The 21,058-nt window shown below is 42.6% G+C and overlaps 1 protein-coding gene across 1 annotated transcript in view; it reads left to right on the top strand.

Annotated features, from left to right (window-relative positions):
• The window catches only part of LOC132865761 (coiled-coil domain-containing protein 81-like), a 53,152-nt gene extending 32,431 nt beyond the window's left edge, over positions 1-20,721 (top strand). Inside the window, exons 8-14 of the mRNA XM_060898278.1 lie at positions 2,064-2,210; positions 2,386-2,493; positions 4,150-4,319; positions 5,598-5,676; positions 6,212-6,438; positions 18,698-18,823; positions 20,525-20,721. Coding sequence (XP_060754261.1) covers positions 2,064-2,210; positions 2,386-2,493; positions 4,150-4,319; positions 5,598-5,676; positions 6,212-6,438; positions 18,698-18,823; positions 20,525-20,663 — 996 coding nt within the window. The 3' untranslated portion in view covers positions 20,664-20,721. The remainder of the gene's footprint in view (positions 1-2,063; positions 2,211-2,385; positions 2,494-4,149; positions 4,320-5,597; positions 5,677-6,211; positions 6,439-18,697; positions 18,824-20,524) is intronic.
• Positions 20,722-21,058: the final 337 nt, after the last annotated feature.

The following is a 21,058-nucleotide window of genomic DNA, read 5'->3' as shown; positions in this document are numbered from 1 at the left end:
AATTAATAAACAGGTTCTAGATATTAAGAAGTTTGGAGATAATGACCACAAGTTTGGAGTCTGTACCACATACTTAACATACACTTATTTTTTTCCAAGTGTTTTTCAAGGGTTTGCTTAAACTGTTTTTGAGAGTTTTTATTTAGTGGTGTTTGGTGAAATAATTTCCCTTAAATTTAAAATAACGGGAAAATAAGAAACAATCAAAAAGTAATGTTTCAAAGCTGTTTATTAATTCTTCGTACTGCACAAACTAGCCCCATCCTTTTGGCTACGAGCGGAGCCAGCTGGTAGATCAGACTTTTGCCATAGCCGGTCGGCAAAACAGCGAAAACATCCTTCTTGAAAAGGAATGAGCGGAGAGCCTCTTCCTGCTCATGTTTCAATGAAAACTCCAAGTCTAATTCTTCTAAAACTGATTCCAAAGCGGAGTCAAACGAGCGCTGTTCACTAGCCGTAGCCATCTTTCCTGCTGTGCTTTCTCCAGCGTCACGCAGCTTTGTCGTCACTCCTGCAAAAGCCCGCCCAAAGAATCCAAACAAAAACCTTGCGTTGTGATTGGCGGGCACGATTTGATGCCCAGGGTGTTTTTGTTTATATGGTGCGAGGCTAGACCCATTCGCTAGGCAAAAATATTTTGGGCCGCTAGGCGGGTGGGTCTAGTTTACTAGGCTACCACATGCTGAGAATTCTGATCTTGCTAGAATTCAAACAAATTATTGGGATAGTATTGATTTTAAAAATTCTAGACCTGAATATTGTTAGTTAATCAGAACATGAAAAGCATCCTTGAATAAAAAGCAATGCCTTTCCACATTCATTTATTGTTAGAGTATGAAGGGCCTACGGACACTACATATATTAGCGGAGAGCAGTCTTTTCAGTAACGGGGAAGATATTGCTGTTCTCTGGTCTTAATATGACTGATTTTACAGACCAAATCAATTTCTGTCAATAATTTTGTCCTTACAAGTATATTTATAGCATTTCTTTATCACAAATACAAAGTAATATGGCAAAACGTAGCATCCAAAGGCCCCTGATAGTGCCGTAACTTGAATGTATGTAACTTTTGCCATTGAAGATTAGTGAGAAAAATTTTACAGGTATATTAGACATAATTTGTGGCAATAAATTAAATAAATAGGTTTCTACTGGAAAGGACATGGTAAATTTTTGGCCCTCAGTGAGACACATTTGGTACACATTAGTGATTTTCTGATGCATGTACGATGAGATTGAGTGGAATAACTGTTTTATTCTATCCACATTCACTGGATTTTGAGAAACAGAGCATTTTTGTTATTTTTTGCAAATTCGATAAATAAAAACTTTATTCAAAACGTCCAACAAAATAATTTTCGCTTAGAATGTAAACAAACTGGTGAAATGACAGGAGCAATTTGTGAAAAATGCTATAATAATAATTCTTGAAAAATAAAAAAGATATGTGAATGGTTGTCTGTGTCTATGTGTCAGCCCTGTGATGACCTGGCGACTTGTCCAGGGTGTACCCCGCCTTTCACCCGTAGTCAGCTGGGATAGGCTCCAGCTTGCCTGCGACCCTGTAGAAGGATAAAGCGGCTAGAGATAATGAGATGAGATGAGATGAGATAAAAAAGATACATTCTTACCATCAAATACTTTCGTTCCATATTTTGTTGCTTTTTTTGTATTTTTCTGCGGTTTTGTTTTCGAGTAGAGTTTTTATTTCATCTTCGGTTGGTTCAGCAACACACTCCACCATTTTGTTTTTCTCTACTCATGGTATATGAGCTGATGTCCTAGTAGAGTAGCCAATCAGAGCATGCGATTGCTTATATCCAGTGAATGTGGATAGAATGAACAGAAACATCTACTAGGAGTCAATAAATAAATAACATTGATAAAGATTGAAGTAAAGATTAAAGGTCTCTGCACCCCACTTTGACAGGCATGGATTTATAGCATGTAAGTCCATCTTGAGCAGTCTGTCACACACTCTATATCTCAGTCAAAAATGTTCTTATGAGATCCATGTTGTGCTGCAATCATTGCATGTGCTCATGTATGTGTGTGTGCAGGAGCTTTGCTACCTGTGTATGCAGCGAGCCCAGCGTAATGTGCCACTGTATCTGGCAGAGGATCGACGCAGAGAGGACAAGGAACAGGAGAAACTGCTGCTGCTCGCTGAGAAACACAGAGATGAGCAGTTCTTACAGAGAGAACAAGTGAGGCCTAGCCACACTAAATCCCCCAACACACACACAGAGTTCATAATTTCTCTGTAAATATATAATGGCAATATAATTATAATATATAGTTAGAGAAGCATGATAAACCATACAGGTATCTCCACACAAACAAAGTCACACAACACAAATTCCAGTCATGTGATGCTTTAAGGCCAAGCAAGAGCAGAAACGGCAGGACAATAAGAAGATGGCAGCATTTAATCTTGGGCTTGCTGAAACGCTGAAGGCAAAGAAGTCAGTAAAGTCATCCCAGTTTGAGGTGTGTCCTAGCAATGTAAACACACACACACTTAGATTGCTATCATTATGGGGCTTTCCGATTACTCTAAGCATTAATATAGCTAAATGTGATTCATGTAAGACGGGATGTCCATACTTGTTTCAAAGGAGTTCAAATACAAAATACCCAAGGGCTGGTCTCACACACACACACACACACACACACACACACACACACACACACACACACACACACACTGTTCACTTTATTTGGAAAACATGCACATTCATGCAGTTATCTAATCAGACAATCATGTGGCAGCAGCACAATGTATGAAATCATGCAGATATACAGGTCAAGAGCTTCAAATAATGTTCACATTAAACATAAAATGAAGAACAAGTGTGATTTCTGTGACATTGATCATGGTATAGACATCGGTACCATTGATTGTGGTGTAGATATTGGAATCAGATGGGACCGTTTGAGTATTTCAGAAATTATAACAACGATGACAAAAAAAAAAGTCAAAATGCAGAGTTTTAGCCTTCAGAGTATTTACATGCAAATCAGGTGAATGTTGTAGGAATTACAGCAAAATAACACTCATAAATTAAATTCTCATATTTAATTTTTGGTTGGTTAGCACTGTCACTTCACAGCAAGAAGGTTCTGGGTTTGAGCCCAATGGCTGACGGGGGCCTTTCTGTGTGGAGTTTGCATGTTCTCCCCGTGTCTGCGTGGGTTTCCTCCGGGTGCTCCGGTTTCCCCCACAGTCCAAAGACATGCAGGTTAGGTTAACTGGTGTCTCTAAATTGACTGTAGGTGTGAATGTGAGCGTGAATGGTTGCTTGTCGCTACATGTCAGCCCTGCGATGATCTGGCGACTTGTCCAGGATGTACCCCATCTCTCACCCATAGTCAGTTGGGATAGGCTCCAGCTTGCCTGCGACCCTGCACAGGATAAGCGGTTAAGGATAATTGATGGAATTTTTGGTTGCAAATGCAATTTAATTAAGGAACCTTTCAAGAGTTCACAAAAGGTTTGACATATAGTTTAATTTTAAAAAGTTTTATAAAAAGTTACTTCTGCCAGGATAGCTTCCAGCTGCTTCAGTTTCTCTGACCTCTCCTCCTTATTGCCCATGATTTGTTCCCTGTCTCAGGATATTAAATTCTTTAATTACTAGAACAGTTTCTTGACATACCACACATTTGCTATGGCTTTTGATGAAAACATATTCTTGTTTCCATTTTTTTAACATCGTCCCTTCTTACTTTGCACCTTTTGTTTTGACTGTATTTCCTTCAGTAAATTAATTTGCAGGTGAATTCCAAAGAAAAAAAGAGATAAAAGTTAAAAAGATAAAAACACAGTCTGCTGCCACTATTAGATGAAAGAAAAAATTGCAACATGTTTTGCCCGTGGGCCACCTATCATTCATCCTAACAGAGAAACCGTGGCCCAATTAACATCTATCTACGGGCTACATTTGGCCCTAGGACCTGAATTTGGACACCCCTGAGCTAAACCTAACTCTGTGCTTCACCTTCAGTAACTTCATCCATTAATATAAATAAGGTTTGCTGTCTGTAGCACTCTATATTATTATAAATACAGTGCAACATGTTTTGTGTTATTTTGCTGATAACGTTCAATACTTTTTATTACGTTAATACAACACACTGTCCCAGGGATCATACATCTTTGGTAGACGGCCTGTCACTCCTCCCAGGCTTGTGAAACAGAAGTGCTACATGCAGGAATTGACAGAGCAGCTCACCCAGAGGAAGCTCAACCACACACAGAGATGCCAAGACCAGGAGCTCACTGAGCGACTACACCAAATCCAGCTAGCTGATGAGTAAGACTATGAATCTGTGTTGCTGTGTCTGAGAGTACTTCCTCTCTCACTCATGCACTATTCACTATATAGACTGTTCTCTATAGAGCAGGAGTAACTAAGGCACCGGACCATTTTTGAACGACACTTACTTATGTATGTTCCAAAAACACATCATCATGACCTTCCATTGAATAAAAAAAGGTCAATTGAGTTTTATATAGGTTAGCAGTACTATCACAAGATATGTAAGGAATAATACATGACTGTGCAATACTGTTATAATCAAAAATAAATATCAATTTTAGTGTATCACATCACCTATGCATGGATTATTCCTCTTTACCAAAGCAATATGCAAATGCTTTTATTTATGAAAGAAATATGGCATACTTTTTTATAGTTACGTTGAATGTTGTGGGATGTCTATGAAACAAAGTTCCATTGTAACAGCTACAACATTTGTATTCCTCTCTCATCAGCCTTTTTTCCCTCTCTCTAAATGCTTATAGATACCATAACAAAAAGTGCACTTTGTTACATTATTGAGAAACTGCAAAGCCATCTGTCCCAAAGACTCTTCCTTTTTGGAAAACTTGAAGTTAACTTTCAATAATTTGGAGTTTGACATGAGTCTTGCAGGACCTCTCATACGAGCCACATATCCTGATTACGGATGTCATTTTGAACAAATATAGAAATCATATTTTTAGGATTTGATAAAAACATCTGACCAGGCAATCTGTTTGCAAATGGTAAACACCAATTTGTATTAAATTAATCCCCCAAATTTGTGCAGTACATGAAAAAGTGTTTGAGAAAAAAAGTACACTGTAAAAAAATTTACAATAGATTTTTTTAAAAGTAACTTACTGGCAACCAAAGTACTGTACGATTTACAGTAAACAACTGTAAAACATTTACAGTGAAGTAATATAATCCAGTGCATTTTCTTATTTGGCTGATGCTGGACACACCTGAGGTGAAGGTAAAAGGTCTTACTCAACCACGGAATTTTGGCCATAGTGGGATTTGAACACTACCTTCTGATCTGTAAATCAGAGCTTTAATGACTGAGCCATCACAAATAGCTCAGCTAGCTTGCATCAATTCAATTCAATGGAAGAAGTGGCTGAATCAACACAAGCTGGTTGCGCTAGTCATGGTGGCTCAGTGGGAAATAATCTCACCACTCAACCAGGGGTTGGTTAAATATTATTCTGTACTGCACTGTTGGAAAAGCTCTAAGAGTGCAGAAAAGAATGTTTGGTTTAATAATTGAGGTGTTGTGTTCCTCAGGTTCACTAAACTGAAAGCTCAGGAACTTTTCCAGAAAAAGGAGAACATGAAGAGGCTCCAAAAGGCCCTGGATCTCCAAGTAAGGGAATGAGCATAGTGGTAGACAGATATAGTTCTTGGATCCTGTTTTATAAAGTTGGAAGGTTTAAATTCAGGTTAATTTTAAAGCTTTAAATAGGTTTGATTAGCACACATTAAGTATGTATGAAAAGTAGCTGAAGCATTTAATTTGCACACGTAAAATGTCCTGTACAGCAATTGCAACATAGCTCATAACTACCACTGTATAGACAGGGTTTGGGGAAAAGCAGCAGTGTTGCACGTTTAACGTAAAGAGTGTTAAAAAGTAGAGTGTTATGTATTATATGTCTAATATGCATAGATTTCAATACTTAATAATCATCAGGTCTGATATAAAGTATACTGTAAGACTCAAAATCGAAATGTAAACATGTTATGTGATTTTATTTATTTATTATGGTATTGCAACTGTCTAGAGCAAGATGAAATATCAAGCCTCCAGGATCACAGGAAAAACACGATAGGTGCTTTTTACGTAGGACCAGTGCAGTAAATATAAGACAAGAGCTGTCTGTCTGTCTTTCCTCACTCAGCGAGAACATCAGAGTCCAGGCCTCCCTGCCCGTCAGCCTGACTCGGACGGCCCTGTGTTTGGGGTATGGGATGGTGCTCCAGCTTTGCTGGCTGAACAAAAACAGAGAGCCCAAAGAGTTTGTGAAGAGCAGGTAAAGGCAGCATGCAGCAAGAGGAAGGAGGTGCTGTGCAGATGGCTGCGTGAGCAGAGAAAAGAAAGAGAGATGCTGCAGTGCAACCACCAAGAGTGAGTGCATACAACCTAAAAAACACAACCAGAGCAACACAACAAAAATATGTGCTGCACCCACATGTTCTGGTTGATATGTCCCACTGCAGCACAGTTATACCATTTTGGAATACTTCATGTTCATCTCAATTATTTGTAATGTAAGCAACATTTATGAGAAGAGACACAAAATAGATACTGACGTGCAACAGAAATCCAATGTGTATCGTGTGTGCAAAGATGGGAATGCACCAGGGACAAAATCATCATTATTTTTCATTTATTAGCATCAGTTGTTTGTTTAAATTTCAGGAAAGGTTTAAAGTGGGCTATTCTGATTCAAACTGAACGCAGCTATTATTATTATTGTTATTATTATGGCCACATTTTCCTGCTGATTGCCATATTCATCCTTCAGTACATGAATTTAAAGGAAACATTGTGTTCAGAGACCACAAGTGCATAAAGACTTTCATAAACAATCCATTCATAAATGTTTCCGTTAGACTTCGTTATAGGTTAAGTAACTGTCTTGCAGTCAAATTCGGGTGAAACAAATATGTTAAATACATGAGTCATTCTATAATTTGGGGTACATTTCACAGCAACAGAACAATCAGTGGTGCAAGTTAGTATATTCCTTCAGCCTTCAGTGTACCATATCCGCTAGTTGCAAAGCTTAAAAAATGAACACTTTTTGGATGTTTTTAACGAAAGGATGTTTTCACTAGTTTGTCAGCTATGTTATGGACAAACTGGATGTCATTACAGTCATTAGATTAAATCCTGCACTTCAAGTAAAATACAAATCTTAAGGCCGCTTGAATATACAATGATGTTTTAAAAAATAATTAAGAATTTAAGATTTTTTTTTCAGATATACATGTGATATGTTCAGCACTGTCATTAAGGACAAGAATATTTTTTTTATGGTTATACAACCCCGATTCCAAAAAATTTGGGACAAAGTACAAATTGTAAATAAAAACGGAATGCAATGATGTGGAAGTTTCAGAATTCCATATTTTATTCAGAATAGAACATAGATGACATATCAAATGTTTAAACTGAGAAAATGTATCATTTAAAGAGAAAAATTAGGTGATTTTAAATTTCATGACAACAACACATCTCAAAAAAGTGTGTAGTTCCAGATGTGTAAGCTGCCCATGCCACACGCACTAATGCAACCCCATACCATCAGAGATGCAGGCTTCTGAACTGAGTGCCGATAACAACTTGGGTCGTCCTTCTCCTCTTTAGTCCGAAATACACGGCGTCCCCGATTTCCATAAAGAACTTCAAATTTTGATTCGTCTGACCACAGAACAGTTTTCCACTTTGCCACAGTCCATTTTAAATGAGCCTTGGCCCAGAGAAGACGTCTGCGCTTCTGGATCATGTTTAGATACGGCTTCTTCTTTGAACTATAGAGTTTTAGCTGGCAACGGTGGATGGCACGGTGAATTGTGTTCACAGATAATGTTCTCTGGAAATATTCCTGAGCCCATTTTGTGATTTCCAGTACAGAAGCATGCCTGTATGTGATGCAGTGCCGTCTAAGGGCCCGAAGATCACGGGCACCCAGTATGGTTTTCCGGCCTTGACCCTTATGCACAGAGATTCTTCCAGATTCTCTGAATCTTTTGATGATATTATGCACTGTAGATAATGATATGTTCAAACTCCTTGCAATTTTACACTGTCAAACTCCTTTCTGATATTGCTCCACTATTTGTCAGCAGAGAATTAGGGGGATTGGTAATCCTCTTCCCATCTTTACTTCCGAGAGCCGCTGCCACTCCAAGATGCTCTTTTTATACCCAGTCATGTTAATGACCTATTGCCAATTGACCTAATGAATTGCAATTTGGTCCTCCAGCTGTTCCTTTTTTGTACCTTTAACTTTTCCAGCTTCTTATTGCCCCTGTCCCAACTTTTTTGAGATGTGTTGCTGTCATGAAATTTCAAATGAGCCAATATTTGGCATGAAATTTCAAAATGTCTCACTTTCGACATTTGATATGTTGTCTATGTTCTATTGTGAATACAGTATCAGTTTTTGAGATTTGTAAATTATTGCATTCCGTTTTTATTTACAATTTGTACTTTGTCCCAACTTTTTTGGAATCGGGGTTGTAAAACTACCATACAGATCATCTTGATAGTTTTAGGAGATTCCATGCAAAGCTCCAACCTGTACAGTATAATCTAGTTATTTTAAACGTGAAAAATTAGGTGTAACATAAATAAAATTCACTATGTTTACATGCACAAAATATTTCGTTTTTTGCCCTTATTCTGAAAAAGACAATATTCCTACTAAGCTGTTTACATGGTTGATGTAAGTGAATATTTCACTAATATTCCCAATTACATACAGCCGTGCGTACTCTGATTGTCTAGTTGGTTTGTGTACAGCGCACAGAGCTGACAGTAAACAGGTAAGAGGTTGTGTGTCGCAAACTGCCTTAAAAACCCCAACTGAGACACATATAATGAATGCTCTGTATACACATCCAAAGAATGCTCGTAAAACCCGAATAATATCAGTATCTCCCACGTTTTAATTGGAAAATGCTAAATTCAGAATAAGGCCAAATTCAGAATGTCCAAATGGAATATACTGTTTACATGACCTGTATCAAAATCCAAATATTTTCATATTCGGAATAATAGTGGAATATTTGTGTGCATGTAAATGTACTGAATGAAAGTCATGCAGCTTATGCCATGCCTCTCTCTACTTCTCCAAACATGCTTCCCTCCTTGCAGGATCAGTATCCTGACAATCCCTGTATCTCCATGGTTTCTTTTCTATTTAAAAATTGGATTTTTAAAAAATGTGTAGAAGGAGAAAGGGAAAGAGAATCCATATGAATAATGTTTGTTGTGACACATATACAGTGCCTTGCAAAAGTATTCATCCCCCTTGGTGTTTGTCTTGTTTTGTCACATTTCAAGCTGGAATTAAAATGGATTTTTGGAGGGTTAGCACCATTTGATTTACACAACATGCCTACAGCTTTAAAGGTCTCGTCTCATCTCGTCTTCTTCCACTTTATCCGGGACCGGGTCGCGGAGGCAGCAATCTAAGCATGGAAGCCCAAACTTCCCTTTCCCCAGACACCTCGGCCAGCTCCTCGGGAAGAACACCGAGGTGTTCCCAGGCCAGCCAAGAGACATAGTCCCTCCAGCGTGTCCTGGGTCTTCCCCGGGGCCTCCTCCCGGGGGGACATGCCTGGAACACCTCCCCAGGGAGGTGTCCAGAAGGCATCCGAAAAAGATGCCCGAGCCACCTCAGCTGATTCCTCTCGATGTCTCTTGGCTGGCCTGGGAACGCCTCGGTGCTCTTCCCGAGGAGCTGGCCGAGGTGTCTGGGGAGAGGGATTACTTATGAAGGGTATAGAGCTGGTCCAGTGTTCCGCGACCAGGACGAAAACCGCATTGTTCCTCCTGGATCCGAGGTTCAACTATTGGTCGAATTCTACACATGGCATTACCCATGATGGCCAAAAAGTTCAATTTTTGTCTCATTTGACCAGAGAATGCTCTTCCATGTGTTTGGGGAGTCTATCACATGCTGTTGGGCAAACTCCAAACATGTTTTCTTCAGCAATGGCTTTTTTCTGGCCACTCTTCCATAAAGTCCCACTCTGTGGAGTGTACAGCTTAAAGTGGTCCTATGGACAGATACTCCCATCTCTGCTGTGGATCTTTGCAGCTCCTTCAGTGTTATCTTTGGTGTCTTTGTTGCATCTCTGATTAATGCCCTCCTTGCCCGGCCTGTGAGTTTTGGTGGGCAGCCTTCTCTCGTCAGGTTTGTAGTGGTGCCATGTTGTTTCCATTTTGCTATAATGGATTTAATGGCATTCCCTGGGATATTCAAAGTTTGGGATATTTTTTATAACCCAACTCTGATCTGTACTTCTCCACAAGTTTGTCTCTGGCCTGTTTGGCGTGCTTCTTGGTACTCATGTTGCCTGCTTAGTAGTGTTGCAGAGTCAGGGTCCTTCCAGAACAGGTTGATTTATACAGACATCATGTGACAGATCATGTGACACTTTGATTGCATACAGGTGGATCTTAATCAACTAATTATGTGTTATGAAGTGAATTGGTTGGGCCAGCTCTTATTTAGGGGTTTCATACGAAAGGGGGTGAATACTTATGCACATTCCAGATTTCTGTTTTTTCATCTAAATTATTGTTTGTGTCACAATAAAAAAACAATGTGCACCTTTAAAGCTGTAGGCATGTTGGGTAAATCAAATGGTGCTAACCCTCCAAAAATCTATTTTAATTCCAGCTTGTAATGCGATAAAACAGGACAAAACACCAAGGGGGATGAATACTTTTGCAAGGCACTGTAGCTTGATCATGATTATGATGTGATAATGATGCTTGATGATGTAGACTACTGGGTAGCATAGTTAACAAGTAGCATAGTTGACAATTTCCCTATTTTGACCCATAATGTCAATGGTAGGCCTTGGCGGGCTGATCACGTTTTTTTTTTTTTTGTTGTTGTTGTTTTTAGCAAGTTAACATCAAATTGGAACATAAAATTGATCTCATCTCATCTTCATCCACTTATTTGGAGCCGGGTCGCGGAGGCAGCAGTCTGAGCATGGAAGCCCAAACTTCCCTCTCCCCAGACACCTCGGCCAGCTCCTCGGGAAGAGCACCGAGGCGTTCCCAGGCCAGCCAAGAGACATAGTCCCTCCAGCATGTCCTGGGTCTTCCACGTGGCCTCCTCCCGGGGGGACATGCCTGGAACACCTCCCCAGGGAGGCGTCCAGAAGGCATCCGAAAGAGATGCCCGAGCCACCTCAGCTGATTCCTCTCTATGTGGAGGAGCAGCTGCTCTACTCCGAGCTCCTCCTGAGTGATTGTGCTTCTCACCCTATCTCTAAGGGAGCGCCCAGCCACCCTGCGAAGGAAACTCATTTCGGTCGCTTGTATCCGCGATCTTGTTCTTTCGGTCATTACCCAAAGCTCATGACCCTAGGTGAGAGTCGGAACATAGATCGACCAGTAAATCGAGAGCTTCGCCTTTTGGCTCAGCTCCTTCTTCACCACGATGGACCGGTAAAGCGACCACATCACTGCGGAGGCTGCACCGATCTGCCTGTCAATCTCATGCTCCATCCTTCCCTCACTCGTGAACAAGATCCCGAGATACTTAAACTCCTCCACTTGAGGCAGGACTTCTCCACCAACCTGGAGAGGGCAAGCCACCCTTTTCCGGTCGAGAACCATGCCCTTGGACTTGGAGGTGCTGATTCTCATCCCAGCTGCTTCACACTCGACTGCAAACCGCCCCAGTGCATGCTGAAGGTCCTGGTTTGAAGAAGCCAACAGGACAGCATCCTCCGCAAAAAGCAGAGATGAAATCCTGTGGTTCCCAAACAGGACTCCCTCCAGCCCCTGGCTGCACCTAGAAATTCTGTCCATAAAAATTATGAACAGAACCGGTGACAAAGGGCAGCCCTGCCAGAGTCCAACATGCACTGGGAACAGGTCTGACTTACTGCCGGCAATGTGAACCAGACTCCTGCTCCGTTCATACAGGGACTGGACAGCCCTTAGCAAAGAGCCCCGAACCGCATACTCCCGAAGCACCCCCCACAGAATATCACGAGGGACATGGTCGAATGCCTTCTCCAGATCCACAAAGCACATGTGGACTGGTTGGGCAAACTCCCATGAACCCTCGATCACCCTATGAAGGGTATAGAGCTGGTCCAGTCTTCCACAACCAGGACGAAAACCGCATTGTTCCTCCTGAAACCGAGGTTCGGCTGTCGGCTGAATTCTCCTCTCCAGTACCCTGGAGTAAACCTTCCCGGAGAGGCTGAGAAGTTTGATTCCCCTATAATTGGTGCACACTCTCCAGTCCCCTTTCTTGAAAAGAGGGACCACCACCCTGGTCTGCCACTCCAGAGGCACTGTCCCCAACCACCATGTGATGTTGCAGAGGTGTGTCAGCCAAGACAGCCCCACAACATCCAGAGACTTGAGATACTCAGGGCGGCTCTCATCCACCCCCAGTGCCTTGCCACCGAGGAGCTTGCAAACCACCTCAGTGACTTCGGCTTGTGTAATGGACAAGTCCACCTCTGAGTCATCAGCCTCTGTTTCCTCAATGGAAGACGTGATGCTGGGATTGAGGAGATCCTCGAAGTATTCCTTCCACCGCCCGACAATATCCCCAGTCGAGGTCAACAGCTCCCCACCTGCACTGTAAACAGTGTTGGCAGAGTACTGCTTCCCCCTCCTGAGGCACCGGACGGTTTGCCAGAATTTCTTCGAGGCCGACCGATAGTCCTCCAACATGGCCTCACTGAACTCCTCCCAGTTCCGAGTTTTTGCCTCCGCAACTGCCCGAGCTGCGGCACGCCTGGCCTGCCGATACCTGTCAGCTGCCTCAGGAGTCCCAGAGGTCAACATGGCCCGATAGGACTCCTTCAGCTTGACAGCATCTCTTACTTCCGGTGTCCACCACTGGGTTCAGGGATTGCCGCCACGACAGGCACCGGAGACCTTGCGGCCACAGCTCCGAACAGCCGCGTCAACAAATGGAGGCAGAGAACATGGTCCACTCAGACTCAATGTCCCCTGCCTCCCTCGGGAGCTGGGAGAAGCTCTCCCAGAGGTGGGAGTTAAAGACTTCCCCAACAGAGTGCTCGGCCAGACGTTCCCAGCAGACATTTGGGCCTGCCAGGTCTGTCCGGCTTCTTCCTCTGCCAGCGGATCCAACTCACCACCAGGTGGTGATCAGTTGACAGCTCAGCTCCTCTCTTGACCCGAATGTCCAAGACATAGGACCGGAGATCAGATGAAACGACAACAAAGTCAATCATCGACCTCCGACCTAAGGTGTCCTGGTGCCACGTGCACTTATGGACACCCCTATGCTCGAACATGGTGTTCGTTATGGACAAACCATGACTAGCACAGAAGTCCAATAACAAAACACCACTCGGGTTCAGATTGGGGAGGCCATTCCTCCCAATCACACCTCTCCAGGTGTCATTGTCGTCGCCCATGTGAGCGTTGAAGTCCCCCAGTAGAACAATGGAGTCCCCAGTCTGAGCACCTCTCAGTACCTCTCCCAGGGACTCCAAGAAGGCCGAATACTCTATACTGCTATTCGGCCCGTAGGCACAAACAACAGCAAGAGCCCTCTCCCCGACCCGAAGGTGCAGAGAGGCGACCCTGTCGTTCACTAGGGTAAACTCCAACACATGGCGGCTGAGGTGTGGTGCTATAAGCAAGCCCAGACCAGCCTGCTGCTGCTCACCATGGGCGACTCCAGAGAAGTGGAGAGTCCAGCCCCTCTCGAGGAGCTGGGTTCCGGAGCCCAAGCTGTGCATGGAGGTGAGCCCGACTATCTCTAGCTGGTACCTCTCAACCTCCCGCACAAGCTCAGGCTCTTTCCCCCCCAGCGAAGTGACACTCCATGTCCCAACAGCTAGCCGCTGTGTTTGGGGATCAGGCCGTCAAGGCCCCTGCCTTCAACTGCCACCCAATCCACACTGCACCGGCCCCCTACTACTACCTCTGTGGGTGGTGAACCCACAGGAGGTTGGACCCACGTCACCGCTTCAGGCTGAGCCCAGCCGGTGCTCAATATCGGTGATATAATTCAAAATTTGTAAATCATAATGCATGTAACATACTTGACGGTCAATTAACATACTCATTAACAATGTGCTATTATAGATGAAATATTAAAAAAAAGAGGGCACTGTCCACAATGTGTTTAATGTGTTGGCCACAGAGGAAAATGACACCATGTGATTTTGAGTTGAGATTTTTGAGTTCTGTTAGTAACATAGTAGTTGACAGAACTTTTGCGGTCATTAATAAATTAAAATATTTTAATTATTTAAATTAGAGAATCAATTAAAATATTATTTTTCTTGTGTATTCAGACTTTTGAAATAAATAAATAAATAAATAATTGTTGTTGACTTTCATGGATTTATTCATTATTTTGAAACCAAGCTGAAAATACAGTCAATTTAAGAACATCATGACAAATTTCAAGCTAAATGAAGCACAGGATGCACAATGTTTGTGTGATGATATAACTTGCTTTCCACTAATAGGTAAAATATGATGTTCTTGAAAAAAAAATAGAATAAGTCATCATCATCAATGGACATGGGATGTACCCCAAATTATAGAAAGACTCATAAACGATAAAATAGAAACAGTAGTGTTCTGTAATATTCAGAGTTCTGTTGAACATAGGCAAGAATAACTGATCGTAGATGTGAAAATGGTGGTGAAAACCTCTCAAATAAACAGCCAAAATATTATTTTTTTTATACATTCAAATAGTGTGCTGAATTTTTGGAATGGTTTGTTTGTAAGATAAATCTGCCTGAGGTGGTATATTTTAAACAGATAAATTGGTCCTTGACTGTAAGAACTTTGAGAGCCCCAGCATTTGTCCATATGAACTGTCCGTCATATTAATCACATCTTTAACATTCATTAATGCATGACCATCAGTTGACTCTGCTACTGGTAACACTGTAACCCAATACAACCTGCCGCCTGGACAGGTGGTCGGCGTCTAAACCGGCTCCCTCACCAGCTCCTTGCTGGTGAGAAGGGTGGCATTTCACCCTGCAGGACAAAAAACAAAACCTGTCAAAAGTGCGGATGAGCTCCCTGCAAGCCAGCGGTCAACATGCAAACCCCCTGTGGGCAGGTAGGGGTCTCAAGCCTTGGAAGGCAGTCCACCTAGGAGAAGGTCACTCTGAAGTACTGTATAACCTGCATCCTTGCGAGCCTCTTTTCTCATGGTAACTTTTGCACCAGATAGCAGATGACTTGTATAGGAGAAGAGTGTGGGTCTGGGAGTGCACACACCTTACTCACTATAATCCACTCGGGTGCAGGTCGTCCTGAGACACTCTGTTGACATCTATATTTTTCATTCATTTGAGTATGAAAATGAACATGTGGTTCTTAAGCCTTACTCACAGCCCACTGTAAGTGTTTTGGACACGCACGGGTCGCAGGGTTTGGTAGCTCGCAGCCATGCCACAGGGTCGCGGTGAACCCGGGGGAAGTTTGGTGGAGGAGTACGGGCAAAGTACTTGTTAAGTACAGGTTGCACACCTGACTTCCTCGAGGCGTGGGAAAAATTGTGCCGTTAGCCCGTGGAAAGCGTATATCTGACGCACGTGATCAGTGAGTGTGGAGTGTGTGAGACTTGCATTTTACCAGTTTCCTGCACTATGAGTTCGGGCCACACTTGTGAAGCATGTGTGATGCATGTGATTAGCACGTTACAATCACTCATAACTTGCGTGTGATGCAAGCCAGGAGTGGGTATAAAACCAGCGTGTCTGCAGCATTCTGCATCTGTCTTTTGACTGAAGAACATTGGATATTTTGGGGAAAAATTTTTAAATTTTCAGTTTAAAGTTTAGAAAATGGGACCCAAGAAGAAGCGAGCAAAAGTGAAGTAACCTAGCCTGAAACAGCAGAGGAGGAGGAAGAATTTGATGATGATGGTAGCAGCACTGGCGAGCCCTGCACAGACAGGGAGAAGTATGCCTTCAAGCTGGCAGAAGGCACAGCATCCCGCCAGAGGGATTTCCACAGGTAAATACACATGCTTTAAACATTCATTTCAGTATCTATATGCTTATGTAATTAATATTATATATGCTGATTTTCATGTATGTTTCAACTAACGACGCCCAGAAGTGAGGGCATTGCAATCCCATCATCGATGTCAGGCCATTGTGCCATGCTCAGCGATGAGAACAAGGACACCCCATCCCACCACTCAGTAGGAGCAGGACAGCAGCTTGGAGTCAGAGTGTGTTTCAGTGCCCAAACTGTTGGGCTATTTAGTTGGGATTTTTTACAGTGTAATAAAATGCATTATTCCCTTATACTCATGTTTTATTACTTGGCATTTGCATGGTAGGGCGGCACGGTGGTGTAGTGGTTAGCGCTGTCGCCTCACAGCAAGAAGGTCCTGGGTTTGAGCCCCGGGGCCGGCGAGGGCCTTTCTGTGCGGAGTTTGCATGTTCTCCCCGTGTCCGCGTGGGTTTCCTCCAGGTGCTCCGGTTTCCCCCACAGTCCAAAGACATGCAGGTTAGGTTAACTGGTGACTCTAAATTGACCGTAGGTGTGAATGTGAGTGTGAATGGTTGTCTGTGTCTATGTGTCAGCCCTGTGATGACCTGGCGACTTGTCCAGGGTGTACCCCGCCTTTCGCCCGTAGTCAGCTGGGATAGGCTCCAGCTTGCCTGCAACCCTGTAGAAGGATAAAGCGGCTAGAGATAATGAGATGAGATGAGATTTGCATGGTAAATTAACATAAATAAAAACAGCAAATGAGGTAGTCTTCTTCCCTTCTACAATGCTACACGCTACATGATCGGTTCCTTGGTTCCTCCCCAATATATATACCCAGAGTCTTGCCCCTCGTGTCGCGTGCAGGTCGCGTGCGCTGCGTGCACACCACACATAGGGGTAGAAAGTGAGATGCACTTCTGTCTTGCGTGCCGCACAAATAGCAAGTGTGGAATACTTGTGTAGTATTTCTGAGGCATGTCACTCATACAATGACCGTACGTCACTCATGAGTTTTACTGTCATCACAAAAAGCCGCTACTAGCCGCGCTGCTGATTTGGTTCAGGCGTACAAAAGGAATATGGGTCCCGTACGTAGTGTATGCATTCTTGATTTGTTGCAAGACCTGTAGAATTTGCATGTGCAGGACCAAAAGTCTCCACCGGCAGTCTGCGACCTTCTACGGCACTGAACACACGCAAGTGTCGTGCAAGTCTCAAGCATGGTTTTGCCAATTTTTTTTACCGTAGACCACCCGTAGCAGCCCGTATGGCGGGTTGTGAGTGAGGCTTTACTTCCCTTCTGTATAGCTGTGAAAATTGGACAACCTACCGTCATCATATTAAGGTACTGGAGCAAATTCAACAATGCTGTCTAAGATCCATACTGTATGTGGCATCAAGTGGCAAGGCAAGGTCTCTAATGTGGAGGTCCTAAAGCCCTGTCATGTCCCAAGTGTAGAAAGTCAAATCATCAAAGCACAGCTTCGTTGGGTGAGACGTCTCGCCAGAATGGAAGATTCCAGAATACCCAAAGCCATTTTCTTTGGCCAACTTAGTAATGGAAAGAGAGTGGTTGGGAGACATAGATTGAGATACAAAGACACTCTCAAGCAGAACTTCAAGGTCTGTGATATTAGCCCGGATAGCTGGGAAAGCAGTGCTGAGGTGCATGTGACTTGGCATGATGTGTACCTGAAGGGTATTTGGATGTTTGATGAGAACAGAACCAAACTTCTAATCACCAAGAGGGCCAAGAGAAAGGCTAACTCCGCTGCAGAGAACTCCCCATATATTTGTGAAGTTTGTAATCGCAGTTGCCAATCATGTATCAGCCTCCTGGCACATAAAAGAACTCATCATCGTTAACTGTGTTGCTGGATACTCATGCGTCGTCAACGACGTGAGAATCCATCATCAGTCCCAGTCCTGAGAATGCAATGCTTTCCAAAGGGCTTGCATTTTCCCTCCTTGCACACATACATGGCTGACCTCTTGATACTGAGCTGATGGGTTGAATCAGGTGTGTTCGAGTGGGGGAAAGACCAAAAGGCTGAAGAGCATTTAGTTAACATGACCGGAATGGAGAACCGGTGCACTGATATACTGTAGCAGCTCATTCCTTATAAACATACAGTAATACACGGTTGTATAATACACATACAGTTTGCATTGTGTTCAGATTAGACTTGGCTCTTTTCCAAGAGGCTTACATTATATCCAGATTGATTCAGATATGATCTTGGTGAAAATAAAATTCTTCCATACTGAGGTCATAGAATTGACCGGATAGTGAATACATTAACTCAGAGTGTTGATGTATTCTTGGAAAGGAATCTTTCTTATAAACAAATCATTCAGCAGTCAGTGCATGTGTGTTTAAGGTCAAAGTTCAATACATCATACAGCATGATTTTTTGCATGTACTGTTCCAGATGTAAGAACCAGATGTCAATACTATTCCTCACTGAGTATTGTGCATTTTCTTTGCAGTCATATAAATGAGGTACTATTTAATAAGAATAGGTTTTCTGTAGAAATCAGAACAGGCAATAGTGATCTTGAAAACATTACCATTTGTTATTTTTTTATAAGAACTGACTTGCCCAATTTTCTACAGAATTGCAATGAGACTCTGTTGAGCTCACATTTCACTATTTGGCAGACTGGTAGCAGACCGGATCTCCCGTTATGAGAGGCTGAAGAAACTGAGCACTGCACTAGAAGAGACATGGTCTCGCAGCGCTGACCTGAAACGCTGCCGAGACCTAGAGGAGAGAGCTTTCATTAGGTGAGACAAAAAGAAGGTTAAATAAGAAAGAAAGGAAAAAGAACACAAAGAACCTTGAAGAAAAGGGGATCTGACATGGAACAAGTTTTCATGAACAGCCATATAGATTATTTAGCACTTTTATTTTGACATAATGTAGTTATTATTTACTATTATTTTTGCGCTTAATTTTTAAATTGTAATATTGGCTGTGGGTGGCACAGTGGTGCAGTGGTTAATACTGTTGCCTTGTAGCAAGGAGGTTCTAGGTTCAAATCTTGTGGCTGACTGGGGGAGGGGCCTTTCTGTGTGGAGTTTGTATGTTCTCGTGCCTGTGTGGGTTTCTTCCTAACGACATTCTTTGTGGATTAGGTCAACTGGCTACTCTAAATTGCCCATGAGTGTAAATAGTTGTTCATCTCTGTGTTAGCCCTGTGACTGATTGGCAACCTGTACAGAGAGTACCCTGCTTCTTGCCCGAAATCAGCTAAGATTGGCTCCAGCCCCCCCAATGACCCTGGATAAATGGTATAGAGGATGGATGGATGGATATTAGCTGCTGTTGTTGTGAAAACCATTTTGTACTTTATTTTTTTGTAACTTTATCTCCTTTATACAACAGCTGTTGAATTCTCAAATCTAATAGACCAGAAGGTACTGATTAATTTTCTAAAGCACATAAAACTTCCAGGACCAGTTACTGGGCTGTAACTTTACTCACTTGTGTTTTACTATAGTTCAGTCAGGACGACTTTAGTCAAAGAAAATTTATTTACATTTGCAATAAGTTGTATTTGGCGGTGTGGCTCTGTTCTGGGACCTCCCTGCCCTTCCACGTGCATACGTGGAAAGCCTTGAGGCAGGGAAAGCACACCTCCCTGCCCTTCTATGTGCCTGCATGGAAAGACTAAAGCAGGATGAGCAGCAACAAAGACCCTGCATGGGGTACAGAACAGAGCAGGCATCAATGACACAGAAATAACATTGATTAAAATCAGAACAGCATAAAAAAGGAGTCGCCGCTTGGGTGGAGGTGGGTTGCAAAACAGCTTGCAGAGGAAGCAGCAAAGGTAGACAGGTTAAAGCAGCTTAAATAAGGCGCCTTTGTGAGATATGCCAGTAGAATGTGTAGAAGGGAATCAGCTGAGCTGTCAGCAGTTGTAGGCTGGTTTGAGATCAGCTGTAGTCAGCTGACATAGCCAGGATTGAGGGCTGACCTTGACTTTGTGCTCTGCCTGAACTACACTACACTCAATTTATTGAATAATTCACAGTATTTGTTAAATAATATACTTCAATACGAATACCTGAGCAATAAACTGAGACTTTCAGGAGTTACTATGCTGGGAGCCATGGCCTAATGTTTAGAGAAGCAGCTTTGGGACCAAAAGGTTGCCAGTTTGATTCCCTGGACCAGCAGGAATGGCTGAAGCACCCTTGAGCAAGGCACCTAACTCCCAGGCCGCTCTGGGTACGTTGTATGTCGCTCTGGATAACAGCATCTACTAAATGCCATTAATGTAATGTAATTTTTTTTCCCTAAAAATGGTTCCCAGTAGAGAAATACTGCAAAAGTTGAATGATTTCATATAAGATTACAAATTTCTCAGAAAACTGCTTTTGAACATATGCCTCTTCTCAATGTACACGTCGAGTCAGTGTTACTTATTCTGCAGTATTATTGTATATTATGGTTTTATTTGAATATGCTTGTATACGCAGGTCAGGTGGCAGGTTGCTGATGGATCAGTGTGAACAGTACCGCCGCTGTTTCCAGTGCAAGAGAAAAACCACCAACTGTGGAGAGAGCAGCATCTGGAAGGAGTCATACTACATCCCTGGGTCCCGTCTGATGGTGTAGCTTCCCCTAACTCTAACGATTCAACCCCAAATCAGAAGTTGAGATGGTATGTTGAAATTAAAACTGAAACCAATTATTTGTAAATAATCTTTGACCTGCATTGCACTCAAAATCAATACAACACAACATTATTTGATGTTTTACCTCATGATTTTTTTTTTCAAAATAAACACGTCAATTTTTATTCTTGCAACAAATTAAAAAAGTTGGGATGGTAAAGCATTTACCACTTTATAATGCTGCCATTCCTTCTCACAACACTTAAAAGATGTTTAGGGACTGAAGACACCAAGTGATGAAGTGTTTCAGGTGTTATTTTGTCCCATTCTTCCTGCCAGCAGGTCTTAAGGTGTGCAACAGTACAGGGTCGTCGTTTTTTTTTTTTTCCTCATTTC

Source organism: Neoarius graeffei, chromosome 18 (assembly GCF_027579695.1).
Source record: "Neoarius graeffei isolate fNeoGra1 chromosome 18, fNeoGra1.pri, whole genome shotgun sequence".
NCBI lineage: Eukaryota > Metazoa > Chordata > Actinopteri > Siluriformes > Ariidae > Neoarius > Neoarius graeffei.
The sequence above is the reverse complement of the archived record's forward strand: the minus strand, read 5'-3'. Positions and strand labels throughout refer to the sequence as shown.